The sequence below is a fragment of the Aythya marila genome (genome assembly GCF_965140915.1).
Source record: "Aythya marila genome assembly, chromosome: 5".
Taxonomy (NCBI): Eukaryota; Metazoa; Chordata; class Aves; order Anseriformes; family Anatidae; genus Aythya; species Aythya marila.
In genome coordinates, this window is record NC_139046.1 from 27834874 (window position 1) to 27851402 (window position 16529).

The 16529-nt window shown below is 38.5% G+C and overlaps 1 protein-coding gene across 6 annotated transcripts in view; it reads left to right on the forward strand.

The window, feature by feature from the left end:
- Window positions 1-16529, forward strand: part of NRXN3 (neurexin 3) — a 934456-nt gene that overhangs the window by 667002 nt on the left and 250925 nt on the right. For all 6 annotated transcript variants that reach the window (XM_082761542.1, XM_082761545.1, XM_082761544.1 and 3 more), the window contains one exon: window positions 11757-11938. In XM_082761542.1, coding sequence (XP_082617668.1) covers window positions 11757-11938 — 182 coding nt within the window. The remainder of the gene's footprint in view (window positions 1-11756; window positions 11939-16529) is intronic.

The following is a 16529-nucleotide window of genomic DNA, read 5'->3' on the forward strand; positions in this document are numbered from 1 at the left end:
AAACGTGCCTTGTGCGATTTGTCTGGTGATGTTTCTCATAGCAGTGGGAATATCTTGGTCAGCCGGTGCTGTTGAGGCTGTGTGTTACATGAGGAGTTGGACTCAGTGATCGTTATGAGTCCCTTCCAACTCAGGATATTCCATGGTTCCTGTATTGGCCTGCTCCTCCAGATGAGGCCCAGGTGCAGCTTTACCATTGAGTCCCATGTTAGGAGCTGTTGCTGCTTGTAGCTGTAAGACGTAGGCCACTCAAGTCTGGTGCAAAAACTGTGATGTCTGGAGAAGCTGCTTTCTAGTAGAATGATGAAAGAGGTGTGGGGTGGCAGTGCTTTTCTGCTAAACTTCGTATTTTGCCTTGAAAGAAGGGTAGCCAGGCATGGGAGATTAGATGTCTCCCTTGAGTGATATTACGATTGTAATGGGGATGGCAGAGGATGCCGGGAAAGAACTGATACCAAAGACAAAGCAAACTGGCTGAGGGGAAGAAAGTCCTGGGTCAAGGTGAGTGAGTTATTTAGAACCACTGTGCTTTTTCTCTCCTCAGCTGACTGTCTTCAGATACAGTTGTTCTTGAATGATCACAATCAGTATATCAAAATAAACGCTTTAGAGAGTAAGGTAAAAGGAGTTGCTGGCAAGACTGTAAATCCTCTCATGGAACAAATGATAACTCAGCTCAAGAGCCCTTTTGTCCTGGGAGTATGGGAAGGATATAAATTCTCTGAAAGTATCTGTCAGTCGGAATTGCTCTGCATTCATCATGCCAGCCCTCTGCATCATTCATGAATGTCATAAGAGACTAAAGAATTGGCACTTCATGGTGAGAATGATTAAACAACCATTACACTTGTCTTTTACTTTGGCACAGTACCTTTTAAACAGATCGCCTGTATAAAGCTTACACCAGTACACTTCTTGTAACGATGACTGTCCTTTCATGGTGGTGAGAAGAGAAGAAAACTAAGAAAAGTTGCGTTATCATTTATGGAGGGGTTTGTATGCTGTACTATTAGTTCTGGATTGTTTTGTTTTTGCATTCCCGCTATGTGACCTTGGGGGGAAGGTTAGAGAGTCTTTGGGAAGGTAAGCTTCTAAACAGGTATTTTTTCTCATCCCTGGCCTTCCGGTAGTTGTAATGGATAATGATGTATTTGGGGTGAGGTGAAGAAGCTCAGAATTCCTAGTGTAGGTTTTCTTGGCAGACCAAAACAGCCCCACTTAATTCTAAAGGATTAGTCTGTGTTTACAGTAATAAGTAGCAAAAGAGTAGGTTTTCAGAATGAAACTTGCTATTTTTATAGCATGCTTCTGAAATGCTTGTGGCCAGCAGGTTAGAGTAGCTTTGCTGCAGACTTGGTGTGTGATTTAGTCACCTTCTGTGGCTCTGGGGAGTGTCTAGTAGCTAGTATTTGGAGTCTAACCCATTTCCACATTCAACCCTGAAAGTTTGGGCTTTGGTCTCCTGCTGTGGAGACCATAAATGTAAACTGTATTTACTGTTTTTTTCTACATAGACTATAGAAATGTGAACGCGTGTTTCAGGAAGAAAAAAGAATTACTTACTCTTACTGAGTGGCCAGTTTAAAACAAGCAAAACCTTGTATTCTGTATGTTATCTCTTCTAAACATGAGGTGAGTAAATGAAAGTGAGAGAACAGTGCTTGTGATTGTATTTATTTTTTTTTTCCTGATAGTTCATTTGTTTTAATGCCATAAGCCATAGCTTAAGGATCAAAACTAGAGAGAATTTATTTTAGGGAAGAACTGAACGGGCTGGGATCAGTAATAGCACTCTAGCCTCCATCCATTCTGAGCTGTCTAGGCCATCTTGTTACCATTCAGATTCTGAAAAACTATTTTAGTTAACTAACATCCCTGTTCTCACTCCAGGCCCCAAATGTGCTATGAATCCTACTGTGCTTTTGTCTGCTAACAGTAGTCTCTGAGTTAAGTTCCTCTGGCATGCTGCCTTCTGGGCTTCTCCAAGGACATTCTCTCTGTGGGCTGTTTTATCAGGAAATGCCAAGAAATAAGAAATCACATCCAGATTCCAGTTTCTCTTTGGCAGATGAATGCAACTAAGAAATTCTTGCATCTGCTTTTACTGAATTTAGTTACCATTGCCCCGATGAAGTTTCTCACCAGGTGGCAGGTAACATTCTCTCCCTGATATCTGCGCTCCCAAACCTGTCCTGCAAGGGTCACAGTAACTGGGCACTGTTCTCTGGGCACTTACACTCAGCTATTTTCATATTTCAGTTGGAGGATTTTTAACTTTTTTTGACTGCTTCTGGTGCATTTTGGTTTTAAGACTTTTGTCTTCCTCTAATGCAAGTTCTGTATTTGTTACAAGCAGTACATGTTTTTTGTAAGATGTTTTTGTTTTTCTGTGGTGCATAGAGAAGTCCTGGAGGGATTGTCCTTGTGGACCTCTTTTAGATTGATGTCTGTCATATGTCTGCCTAAAGATGTGGGGGCTGAAATTGATGATTCAACTGAAAGACAGGACTTGAGGGCTGAGGCTGGTGGTACGATAACACTCTACGAGGCAAGGTTGACACTGAGAGGATAGATAAAGGGACAGATCACTGTGTCTTCCAGTACAAGAACTAGGGAACATCTATTTATCAAGAGCAAGTATGAAAAATGAAGGTGATTCTTCACTTAATAGAGTAACAGGCTGGAAGGGACCTTAGAAAGTCTCTACTTCAAACCCCTGCTCGGAGCAGGGTCAGCTATGAGGTCAGATCAGATTGCTTGGGGTTTCATGTAGTCAGATATTGAGAACTCCATGCATGGAGGCTCTCAAATCTCCTTGAATGACCTGTTTGACTGTGTATCTGTCTTTGTGAGGAGGAAAAAAAAACAACACTTTTAATCCCGTGAAGTCGGAATCTCTTATTTCAAACTATGTCCATTGCTGCTTGTTCTCAAGTTATTCATCAGTGAAGGCCATGGCTTTTGTCTTCTCATTAACTTCTGTGCAAGTGCTGTGAGATTGCCCTTAGGTCCCCTTGAAGTTGTCCTCTCCAAGATGAGTAAGCCCAATTCCTTTGGTCTTTCCTAACAGGCCAGACACTTCAGTCTCCTGTGACAGTATTTGTGGCCCTCCAGTGAACTCACTTCAGTTTGTCAATGTCTGTTTGTGTTAGGGTCCCCAAAATTGGATGCATTACTCTAGATATGGTCTAACAAACACTGAATAAAGAGGAATAATCACTTGAACTGCTGGCTGCGGTCCTCTCAATGCAGCTTAGGATGCTGCCAGTTGCCTTTGCTAAAGCACATGGCTGGCTGTTCAGCTAGCTGAATCAGTGACAGAGTTAAGTATGTGAAGCTGAAGGTTTGTAAGCCATTATTGTGAATGCAAAACTTCTAAATGCTTTCAAGGGGAGACTTGATAAGTACCTGGAAATTAGGTCTGTTTGGAATTACTGTATAAATGAACCATATAAGGCTGAGGCAGTGTCTAAAAGGGCTCACAGTCTGGGTGTGTACTTTAAGGAAGTAACGCTTGCTCTGTTCTCTGTTTTCCCTGGGTGTCCACTTAAGGTCAGTGATAAAGATATGACAATGAATTAGTTAACACGTTCATTTTATGTAAATGAAAATACTAACAAAGAATATTTCCTGGCTGTAATCTGTTATGTTTAAGTTGGTACGTCTTCGGTAATCTTGGGCATACTTTAGTTAGCAGCTAATCCCTAAATTCCTTCCAAAATAGCAAATATCCCCGATGTGCCCTATCACTAACTCAGATTAGAGGGAAAAATTGATATTTTCTGTGTGCTGGATTTAGGGAAATTCATGGTTCAAGTGTGAACTTGAATCTTGGACTGACTGGTAGTTCTAGGAACACTCCCTTCCTCTTTCCCTTTTTTTTCGTCCAATCTTTTTAATGCAGTGTAACTAATGAGAAGCAGCATACTGTCTGATCCGATTGTTGGCTGATGCACACATACGGGGAGGAAAGTGACTCGTATTAATTTGCTGTCATTGAAAAAGACAGACAAACAAAGAAGGCATGATCCAAATTGCTGCTTCCATATTGAGTTAGTCTTGCAGATATCCTAACTCCTTTTTGCGTAGAATAAGCTTCTTCATATTTTATAGGTGGAAAGGAATTGCAGTTTCATAAAAAACAACGTATGTTTTCTGAGGAGGGAGAAGAAAATATCGTTCAATCTGCATCTCAGAAGATTGTCAAGAGAAAAAGTGTCCTGAAATGAAAAAGAGCTACTTCATAAGAAGTCTTTTTAAGCACAGATGCTTGTTTTTGGGGGGATTAGACAGGAAGTTTTGTGTTCTTCAGGGCCTTATATTTTTTTATTCTTAGGCAGTTCAAAACTCTTGATTAAATAAATGGACATTTCAGCAGTCATGTCATAAAATGTATCAGGTCTGTCTCTGTTTTCTCCCAAGAAGGATCCTGTGAAGGAATAATCAAGTCAGATAATGATGGCCAGCTCCCCTGTAAACTTTGCTAAAGCACCTCCCTTTAGTTCTTTATTATTAAGAAGGTGTTAAGGGTGGCTGATGTTTTTGCAAATATGGAAGGACAGAGGGAAGGGGGTTGGCAAGCTTCTTGGTATTAGTGCTGTTATTTTCTTACTTGAATCCTAAAACCATTTATGAATCTTATATTCAGTCAACCTGCTTCTTGACTTTTTTTTTTTTTACCCCCTCAGTCCTTAATTAGTTTGATAATGGTACCTGTATACAGTGTGTGTAGTGGATAGCACCCATAGGAATAATTTTTAAATGTTTATCACAAAAACTGGAAATAGGAAACACATAATAGGTCTTTTCTAGACAATACAGATCTTCCAGCACACTTAGAGTTGACCCAGTTCTGGTGATTTCCAGTTATGAAGTCAGTCAAATCCATGCTATTCAGGAGTTTATTGCAAAATTAGGTAAGGATTTTACCTGTTTTAATCACTGTTAATCTTAATAGATATGGACACTCATTATCTGTCCTCAAAACATTCTTTTACCATTCTTTTAATTTTTTACTCCTAAGAAATTAATTTGGAGGAAACTCAGAGTTGCACAGTTGCACGGCCTATTTGATGTGCCAGAAGGAAAAAGCTGGAAAAACAATTGTCAGAAGCTTTATTTTTAATCAGTCTGTGTATATTTTTCCTGAAGAGAGCAGCTAGTGCAAATAAGATGTTGAACTGAATAAAGCCATGAAGAGCTATGCCATTCTTTTCCTGTCTGTGAACTGAGTGGTCAAATACGCAGTTTGCCTTAAGCTGTGAATATCTGGGAGAGACCTGAATCTTTGGGGGTAGTAATCAGGTTAATCTGATTTACCTTTACTTATTACTTTTATTTTTATTTGAAACACTCAAAACTGTTGGGCAAAGACCTGGACGCTAATTTGAGATTTTCATTCACAGCTATTTCAGTCAAAACCTCTACTCTATTTGATCAGAGATTTCTATTAATCTGAACATAAATTGTTTTACAACTCTCCCTTGTTGTTTTGTTCATCTCCACTTGCTAGGGCAGAATAGTTCTCTCCACCTTGTTTTTTTGGGAGCTGTGTTTTTTTTTCATTACATGACCACCTAACATTTACTGCTGCAGGAAGCATTATCTCCTTATTGAGTTTCAGCAGTTTTGTGTCTGAACTTTTCTCGCCTGCTTTCATGCCAGAATTCTAACTTGCATTCCTTTACTAATGCCTTAATTATTAGCAAACATGGTAGGACCTTTATAGTTACATATGAAGTACCATAGGTGCCTCATCAGAAAAAAAAAATTGAAAAATAAACTATCAGGAAATATAGTAGGACCATGAAGTAGTCACAAAAAGGAAAAAAAAAAAAAATCCCCCCCAAAAACATAGCAATAGGGTAAGAAAAATAATAGGGTTATTTTGTTTTTATACTTCAGTCTGACTTCTAAAATTGTGTATCTTCCATTTCTTCCCTTATTAAGGAAAGTAAAAATAGTCTTCCAGTCCTTTTACCCAAATGTGAAGTAACACTATGTATTTAGAATCCTATGCAGAACAAAGACAATAACTGAGAGAAAGGCACATGCAGTGTCTCGTGTTATTTTAGGTAGAGAGATGTTACCATGATAAATAAACCGAAATATCATTATGGTGAATTACCACCATGAGCAGGAGACTTCTGGCTGCATGAGCGGCAGGGGGTGCAGAGCACCGGTATGGTAGGAGGCTGTGAACTGCCCTGCGCTAGTCACAGCTGGCTCTGACGTGGGTGAAAACAGCCCACCGCATGCTAGAACTTCAACTGATCAGAGAAGCATGTAATGCCACTGCTCAGAAATGGTCAAGAACGGATGATAGCTGCTAGCGATAGTTAACACAGGAGGTGGCACGTGAGGAAGCATGAAAGGGGGAACAGAAGAAGGATCAGGAAAAGGCACATGCAAGCAGATATGGCTGGGGACATGCTGGGAACTTCTTGGAAACTGGCTCTCTGTGCCGGATGACATGTGCCTTTGAGGGCACTGCAGCCTGGGGTAGTGACATCCCTTAAGGAATGGGGCCCCTGGGATCCTGTGTGAGAACATGCACGCTGCTGAGGAACTCAGTGAGGCCTGTGGACAATCACGTGCAGGGGCATGCCTGGGGCCTACAGGGGACCTGTGCAGGAACAGCTATGTCCCTGAGGGACTGGGGTCTGGTGGAAAACCCATGCTAGCACACAGAAAATAAACAAGAAGTGGGGAATGGCAGAAAAACTTCCATGCGTCAACCCTGATCTCCTGCACTGTCTCTGCGGAGGCCAGGGAGGATAAGGAGCCAAGTGTCATATGCTGGGAAGTTCAGACTAGGAAGGGGATGGTTGATGGTGGGCTGCAGGTCAGGCAGATGAGGGGGAGGAAAGGTATTTTCCTGAGTGTTTGTTTAATTGTTTATTGTCTTTATTTCCCTGTGCCTGAATAAAAACAAAAGTTTGTTAGCTGTCAGTATAACAATGTGAGATTACCTCAGTTCAGATTGTTTAGTCAATATTGTCATGAAGGAATGTGGGATTCTGGTCATAAATTTTTGTTCTTTTAACTCAGACCTGGTTAAAAGCTACAATCGTTACCTGAGATCCTTATTAATTTTCATGTTAAAGGTGCTTTTTGGTTTTAAAAGTCTGAACTGTGCAGCTCACAGTACATTAAACTCATCCCAGTCCAGAGTTGCTGTTGTAAACTATGTCTATGTGTTCGTGGGCTGTAATATCTGTCAGACATGATATTTTCCTGGCCACAGTGAAGAATAGTTTGAGTGTAGCCAAGACAAAATGGGCTGTTGATAAAATGACTTTGTAGATGCAAATAGAGAATGTTTTTATTTAACAGCAGGAGATTTGCAGAATCCCTAAGGGACAAAAGAAGTTGTATCTTGTGTAAATGTGGCAGACTTGTTCTCTACTGCTTGACAGGATTAGTTCTAGGCAAGATGGAGCTGCTGCAGTTCTTCAGCATTGATTGAAGGATACTCTTCCTTAAGATAGATTTTGAGGACTTTGGGCAATGATTAGAAAAAATGATAACTGATTTAAAATTATAGATGGTGGTGCCAACTTCAAGTAAATGTTTCTTAGCACAACTCACTGTGAGGTTTTACTTGCTGTGGCTTATAACATTGTTGATAACTTTTCTGTTAGGAATTTTCTGTGATGAGGATTTTGCCTTAAACTATTTTGTTTTGACTGGAACTAAATAATCTAACAGTTCTGTCCATGAATGTAGCTAACAAAATGCACAACTTCCCTAAGCTAAGTAGTCAGGCTCTGAACAGCAGCTTTGTCACATGTATTGTGACATGTCGGTCTCTAATTTTTTACATCTCTAAATACCAAAGTTATAGTAGTCAACTGCCATTTTGCTAAACTTTATTTTTATGAGAAATTGCAGTCTTATGTACACTAAACGGGTAGTGGTGTCCTAGTAGCTTAAATCTCTACAGTGTTTCCTTACCATATATTTCTTGGCTTCTCTGAGCTCCAAATTCTGCATGCAGCATCCCAGTAAAGCAGCTGAACATATTCTGCTCCTGTTTGTTTTCGCACATTTGTACGGTAAAGGTGGCCCAGGGCACTGTGAGAAGTGGGATTTCTCACAGTTGAGGAGGAAAATCATTTTTGTGCACTTGTATCTTTTGTTGTATTTACAAAGTGTGGGTAATATAGTGGAAGTAGTGAAACACTAGCAATAAATGCCACGGAATTAATAGTCCCTCAGAATTCCTTGTTTCCAGGGCATGGTTGGGGTTGTTTATTAAGTTAGTTATGCAACTAAGCCTTGAACAATGAGGAAAACCTAGACATCCAGTAGCTGCTCGTTAACAGTGTCCTATCCATCATCAGTCTTAAATAGAAATTGTCATGGGAGGAAGAGAAATTCTACTTTTTAATCTTGTTCGGTTCTCTTAAGTTTCAAACTCTGAGAATGATCGCATGGCAGCTGCAGTCAAACAGGAGCACTCAAGTCAAATGTTTGTTTGGATTTTTGTTTGCTTTTCTAATATGATCGCTTTGTAGTAGTAATTCCAATTATTCTTCCTCTTCAATTTTTAGTTAACATCTGCACCTTGTGTTTTTAGATAGGAGTGACTATTCTGTTTATACTTCAGGAGGAAAGCTAATTTATTGGTATGAAGTTAACATGACATGGATTTCAACACAGAGCAACTTGTATCCTGTATAGCCTCAAAGTGGAAGGAATTGAAAGGGGCACTTACATACACAACAAATAATAGTACATTCAGCTATGCACAGGTGAACCAACCAGCCCATCTATTATTATGCAGGTAATTTTGACCTGTACAATAAAGAAACAACTGCTGGCCATCAGGCTTCCGTTAAAAGGTTAGTTTAGGTAGTGATCTCTTGGTGGTTTCATTTGATGGAGTTTTGTGCATACATGTAAACCCAAAGTACTGAATTTCTTCAAGTTAAGCCTAGAAACAAAAGCTGTGTTTTGTGAGGGAAAAATGAGCTCTGTTAAGCAGTTAAGTCCCATGACAGGCCTATGAAGACATAATTGGTTCTAATTGGAGCTCACAGGAGCTCTGACATGCTCTACCTGCAGCCAAATGGCTCTTAGGCAATGAAATCATCTGTCTTTATAAATAGCGAAGAACTCTCTTCCAAGTTTGTCTTGCCTTTTTTTTTTTTTTCTTTTTAACTGGTTATCAGGCCCTTTACAGGGGAAGCGGGGAGGTGGTGGTAGAAGGAAACCAACCAAACTTGCAGTTCAAGTGAGAATAGTTTTGGAAAGCAGGTTTTAATCCATTAAGTCATTAACAATACGTAAACTCATCTTGCTTTACTTAACATGCTGATGTGTCTTGCTTTAATCTGTAATGAAATACACACAGCTTTCAGAACAAGCTAATTACTGAAGGAAGATATTTGTAATGTAGTTTATAGTGGGCAGTTTGTATTCCCAACTATGGTGAAAGCCATAGATAATTCAATACACAGTCACTGCTAACATTGCTAACTTGAAGAGTTTACATATATAGTTGGGGATGTGTTTAAAAGCAAAGAAACTAAAACATACTCTACATATTTTGCAAGTCATGCATCTTCATCTTGATGAGCAGTTAGAGTTCAGTCTGTAGAATTAACCTTTCTGAAACTGAAATGATGCATGCTCAAAGTTCCAGTATGTCAGTGTGGTTTTCTGTTAACTCACACTTAAAAGTGAAATTTCCTACTTAACTCTGATTTCAGACATCAGTTTGAATTTACTGAGTGTGTGTTCTGGTGGGTATGCGGAGACCTGGAAGATAGGGAACATGGATGCGTTTTCACTCTTATCATTGAGTCAGCTGCTTATAAATCATTTCCCTTCTATGTGCCTGAGTTTTTGCTCTCTTGGTAATATGTGTTGAGAGGAAGCTTCTTAAACTAGGGTGAAGGGTATCAATTATTTCCACTAATATGTACTATTCAGTTGGAATTCAGGTCATGAAGAGCTTTACTGGAGCTGCAGCTTTGTAGGCAAGTGTTGAAGTGACCCATATAAGATTCAACCTGTTTCTTTATCTAGTTATGCTTATTCTTCTCAGGGTTATTTGATACACGTTGCTGGTTGGTATACGTGGGGGGAGAAATAGCATTAGTTGTAGTTTCACTCAGACTGGAAAATGTACCGCGTTGTCCTGTGCTGTCCACAGATGTTGCATCCCTGGTGCTGAAATGGGAACTGGATATTTTTGCTTATTATTTTGTAGCTTGTGACCTGTTGTAATAGTACTTAGAAACTCAGGTACAGTAAGTTGCTGAGGCACTGAGATGTATTCCTGACTTGCCTGTAGATTTGGATCTGGAATGGCAATTTTAATCACATTTTCCAAGAAGCTCAGAGGCTGTTTTGATGAGTTATAAAAATCCTGCTCCTAACTTTGAGTGTTGAGTACAAGTGAGAAAGTGGTCTCTGAACACTTCTGCTTCTCAGCTTATTCATCTGTGATGGTAAATTTCTCACTGGTGTGTCTGTCTAACTGAGCTGAGATGGCCCTTGTAAATGTGAGAGGACAGCATTCGGGTTTGGAGAGGTTTGGTATTGTCCTTCTTAAAAAAAAAAAAAAAAAAAAAAAAAAAAAAAAGTCAGGGAACAAATTTCCAAACAAATTATGCTGGAGATGCGTGTACTAGATTTCCTAAAGTCTTAAGCGGTGTTGAAAAAAATAGTCTCCCACTGTGAGGAGTCTTGAACTGAAGACAAGGTAAGCCTCAAAGAGGCCAAGTATTTCCTCTGAATACCCAAATAAGACTGAGTCCTATATCCCATGCTTCTGAAATAGATATTTGATTGGTTGCTTTTTGGTGTTTCTCTCTTCTTTACACTCTTCCCCCCCTGTCCCCTGAAAAAAAAAAAAAAAAAAAAAAAAAAGCATTATGTTATCTGGCATTGTCTGGGATGATATTAAGCATTAATGAAATCATTCATTCTTGATAAGCGTTTCACTTATCTTTATCTCAAAGGCTGCTTGCCTTTATTTAGGAACCAAAATATCTCAGGCTCCCAATGTAAGTTATAATTTAGCTGGTTGCATACAGTAGAGAAGTCTTCAGTGATTTATACCTCAAGAGGAAGCGTGTTTGTTTGCTTGTGGTTCTCCTGCTGTTATGTATGTAGGAACATGAGGATGCTCTGAATAACATACATGCACATTTAGATTACTAACTGGAAGTATTTGGAGTCTTGAGTCCATGTTCATCTGAAGGATGAACTTTCCATAAGGAAGAAATTATGTTGTTTGTTATTGAGTCTAATGGTGCAAGGCTAATGGTGGGAGAACAGATACATTTTGTCTGATTTAAAAAGCTATTTCATCTTCTTATCTCTTTCTGTTAGAAAAAGCATCTAGCATTTCAGGGTTGTGGCTCAGCAAAGGAAAACTTGTGGAACACATGTGAGAGGGCAGTCTAAATAGCCATTTCATGTGCATTATAACGTGTTGTAAATATCCAAGAGGACTTTCCATGTCACTTGTCGCAAAATGTATTTTATTGTGCTGTCCTCCACTATTACTTAGCAGAGCCTGGAAAATATATTTCCCTCATTGACAAATTGATTTGCATGGAGTCTTCTCTGTGTGTTGTCAGTAGCCTCGTCAGTAGGGGGCCTTGATTTTCCCGTGTTAACTAATGAAAGCATATGCTTGCATATATTCCTTTTCAGAAGCCGCAGAATTATTTCCGGAGTTGACGAATAAACGAAACGAATAATTAATGCTTCTTGTTCTTTGGTTTTCTGTTTTGTAGCTGGTGCCACATATATATTTGGGAAGAGTGGAGGTCTCATCTTGTACACCTGGCCAGCTAATGACAGACCAAGCACAAGGACAGACCGTCTTGCTGTGGGCTTCAGCACAACAGTGAAGGATGGCATTCTTGTGAGGATTGACAGTGCCCCTGGGCTTGGTGACTTTCTGCAACTGCACATAGTGAGTATAGATAGACCCTATACTATTAATATAAAATAACAAGCGTCATACTCTACAGTTCTGTGTCTTCAGCACTCATCGTGTTTATTGAATGACTGAATGGGACGAACAGGGAGCAAAGATTTGGTGCCAGAAGAAGGGGAGTTGGTGTGTGTGTGTGCTCATGAGATTTTTGTATCAGTAGAATCTATTTGAGAACTGTAGAAGTACTTCATGGCAGAGTTAATCTACTTGACAAATGCATAGTCCTGAACTTATGGTGTAGTATTGCTATTCTCAAGAAGGCAAAGAATGAAATGGAGTGATAATTAATTTTTCTCACTGAGAAAGTTAAGTGAAAACTGACCAGATCCTCACCTACTGTAGAAAGAGTTGATCTAATCTGCTATTGCAAGCATCAGTTAGTTCAAAACAACGTGGCTTGCAAAAAGAAAATAAACTTTTCCTTTGTGAGAGCAAATATTCAAATATGGAAGTTGGGGTGAAAGTGGCTTTAGTGAAAGTGTGGAATTCTTTGAGAAAATGAGACTAAGACTGGAAAGTTTTTGAGAGTTTTTTTTTTTTTTTTTTCAGATGTGGTGGGGAGGGGGCTGGGAAGGAAGCACTTGTTTTCCTTTCTAAATGAAGTAGCCAAGACATTTACTAGAGGTAGAAGCTAGTCGTATTGCTTAATGCTCTTGTTTGCCATGTCTTATGCATCAATTCATAGTGGAAGAGGGATGTGACATTTGCAGGATTTGAATGAGCTGGGGAGTTGTTGACATTTCACTGGAACCTAGAGAAAGTATAAGTAAGCATGAGGAATGTCAGGGTCCAGTATACAGACCTGATGTGAATAACTGACAGTCTTATTCTTCTGTAACTCAGCAGCAGACTTTACAATGTTTGGAGTCTTCTGGAAGCACTTGGTGTATTGCAGGGTGACTCTGAAGCAAGGGTTAAGGCTAGCACTCATTGCCACCATTTTAAAAATCCTGGCACTCTATTTTTTTCCCATACCCTTTTTTCTTGCTTTCTCAAAGCAAACATTAAAAAACAACAACAAAAAGGCTAAAAAGCAGAAGATACTGTCAATATGAACGTTAAGCCTAATGGGTTAGAATTCCATAACTCATGTTAAGCATAAATGGTTGGACATAATTGAACAAGCCACTATATATTCTTCAGCTGTTGTAATAAAACATGTTTGTAAAATGCTATCAAGTAACTGGAGAACATGTGAGGAGAAGTACAGATATATGAATTTATTCAGTCTTAGGAAGATCCCATCTTAGTCTAAGATGGGATCTTGTTTCTTTTGGTTGCCTTCTGGGATATTAATAGGGGAAATTGAAGTTAGACTCTTCTTGGTGGTGCTCAGTGGAAGGAAGAGGGGATATGTACACAAGTACCAAAATGGGATTTCTCAGAATTAATAATGAAGGCACATAGTCTTTCTCTATAACTTGGTTTTGAACATTATCAACTCTTTTCTTACGAATGAGTTCAACAGAACTTTTTTTGACTTTTTCCTAACATTATCTGATATCTACAGACATCAGATATGTAAATCTAAGCTACTAATCACAGTTGCTATTAGTGCTAAAAGTTCTGTTGACTGTTTGTGGTGTAGTTTGGCTAATTTTATGCCTGAAGATGTTCACTAGCAGCAAATACAGAACTAGTTGAACTTCAGTTTCTCTTTTGTGGTCAGGATGGATTTAGGAGCATTTGTCTTATATTTGTGAGTATCCAAAGCTAAGTTACAGTGCTCTCTTGGGCCTGGTATTACTGCTTATCATGTCTATCACCAACAATAGCCTTTTGAAATGACATTTTAAATGCGAGACGATATGACCTCTTACTTTGCAAAATATATGCAAGCTTTCCATGAGATCAGTCTTTTTGACTAACTGAAATCTACCACATGCTGTGTGCTGTCATGTTCGAAGATGCTGTCCGTCTTCCTTTTTTCAAAGCCTTATTCTTCCATTAGGCAATTTTTTCTGTGTTGAAAGAAACAAGGCAATGGATCAAATGATGATAAAAAGTATAGGAGAAATATATTTATATATCCTGACAGTTACAAAAGTTTATTAAACTGATAATTAAATAGAACTTTTAAAAAGGTAATTGGTTAAACCATAAAGCAAGCTGTAGGAAGAAGAGTTAAACCAGGTATTAAAACAGGCAAAACAATGTTAAGGTAACTCATTTAATATGTATTTAACAACTTGAATTTTCAGGAGCAATTGTGTTGCTTTGTTTTTGTTTTTAAAAAAATGATGAACTTTTTCTGGATGAATGCTAGGGAGGTCTCTTCTTTGGGGACCTTTCTGGGTATTCCAGTCACTCTTATTTATTTTTTAAGGATGCTATCCACTGAATTCGGGCTTTCTTGCTCTTCCCTGAGTACTCTGTTGGTGATAACTGGTCACAGAAGCAATTTGGTGATCATTATTTTCTACTGTGTATCACTAGATTAAAATTTAATACAAAATTCATCGTATGGCCTATGGTTTATCAAGATCTGATACCATTTTTAAGGTTGTGAAAGGGGCTTGTGCTCTGAGGAGACTTTTTAATAGCTTCCATGTATTTTGAACACCATATATGTTCTGGAGCATTCATTATAATCTCTTTTGATTTGTAAGAGGTTAGAAGCGAAAAAAAAAAAAAAAGATATCTTTAGTAAAGACTTATATATGTGCTTATGTAATTTATGGTTGTTCTGTTTGGATTCATTTTCTAATTAAGAGTCTTTGAGACATTGTGGAAATTCATTAGCTAAGGTATCTGTTTTATACGAGGAAAAATTAGAACCTCAGACTATTTTCTCTCCTGATTTACAATGAGGTATAGGTTGGCAGCCCTGGGAAAATGCATGGCATACCTTCCAGATCAATGTCATATATGAAGCCTGAGGTGTTTCTGTCAACAGAACTAACTGTAGCATGTGGCTTGAAAGTGTTGTTACAGTATCAGATCCTTCCTTATAAGATTTTTTTTTTTCCTTACAATTCATTCAAAGAATGAAGTCCAAACATGTACCAGAAAATTGCATTCTACAATGAATGGGTGGTTAAAAGACTGCAGATTTCACTTACGGTTGCATGTTTCTATACTATCATTCACCTTATACTACCACACCTCCTACTTTGTGGTTTTACCACATGCAAAAATCTTTACAGAGAACAAACTGGGAGAGGAAAACAGCTGCAGGTTATAATGAATATTGTTCTGTTGATGACTACAGAGAGACAAATCATCTACCCATGCACGCTGCTGTTTTATTTTGCAGCTCTAAATTTTTGTTTGTTTGTCAACTGTCATCTTACCTCTGGTTCCTCAGGCTGGTCTTCTAAGATGAGTAAGGGTTGGTAGTAAGAGTAGTCCAATTTCTTAGAGTTTGCTTTTTACAAGCAATTAAGTTGAAGAAAAAATGGTAGTGATTTTGGAAGAAACACTGCTTAAGTAATCATTATGTTAATGACTATCTATCACTTAGCACCAGGTGGCAAATGAAGGCTACAGGATTTGATATAAAACATTCTGATTCTCAAGTGATACATATGAAGAAAAAGTTTTCCCCAAGTTAAAGAGGACATTGCTAAATGAGAATCTGCAGATAAGGAAGAAAATGTAGGTGTAAGTTCTGCTAAATTCATTCTTCAGTTATTGGAAAGACTCTCCTACCCTGTACTGATTGGCCAAAGTCTGTGTTTGGGTTTATGGCTCGAGAGGCTTCTCTGGCTCCTCTTTGCTAAAAGTCCCCTGGAGATTCTCTACAAAATTGCAGTGCCCAGCTGAGGTATGTCATCTGAGAAGAGACAGACAGCAGTAACACAAAAAAAAAAGTTGGAATAAGGAAAAGAATAACCATGGAAGGTGTATGATGAGCTGAGTATCTTGAGGACTAGGCAGAAATGATAAATGTTGGTAAAATAATAATAATAATAGCAATTGGTGTTTTTCTTTTCTGAGAGTTATGTTTATATACTCAAGCAAGTAGAAAGAAGGGGGTTTACTTGAGAGTAGCTTGCTTCATTTTCCAGATGTTAGGTCTGTAGAGGCTGTAAATCATGTGGAGAGGAGAGGGGAGAAAAAAAAAAAAGTTATGTGCTTCAGTTTCCTATTTTGTTTCATTTTATTTTTTTTTTAGCTACTTTCATTATCCTTATGATTACTGTTTTCTTTTAAAGTGCATGTTTCACTGTGTTAGGCTTCCTTTTTTTAACAACTCAGACTTAATGTAGGAATAAATTAATTACTGTGAATACAAAAACTTCACCGTATCTTAATCTCACTTCTAGTGATAAGAGTTCAATATAGTGTTGTTGTTCTTGCCTTTCCAAGCTTTAAACCGGTATAAAATAAGTCTTTGCTTGATACAGTTCTTACAGCATACCAAAAGTGATTGAATATTAGTATTCCAAAAGGTGTTATCACTTGAGGCTTAATGCTTATCATTTCTCTTTTCATTCAAGAATCAGTAATGGCCTGTGTATATTTCTCCTGCTTAATACTAACCTGTAAGGTCTCATCATTTGTTTAAATTTAAATTCAGAGATAGATGTTTTATACTGAAGCATGCCAACGGATCACCAAAAGG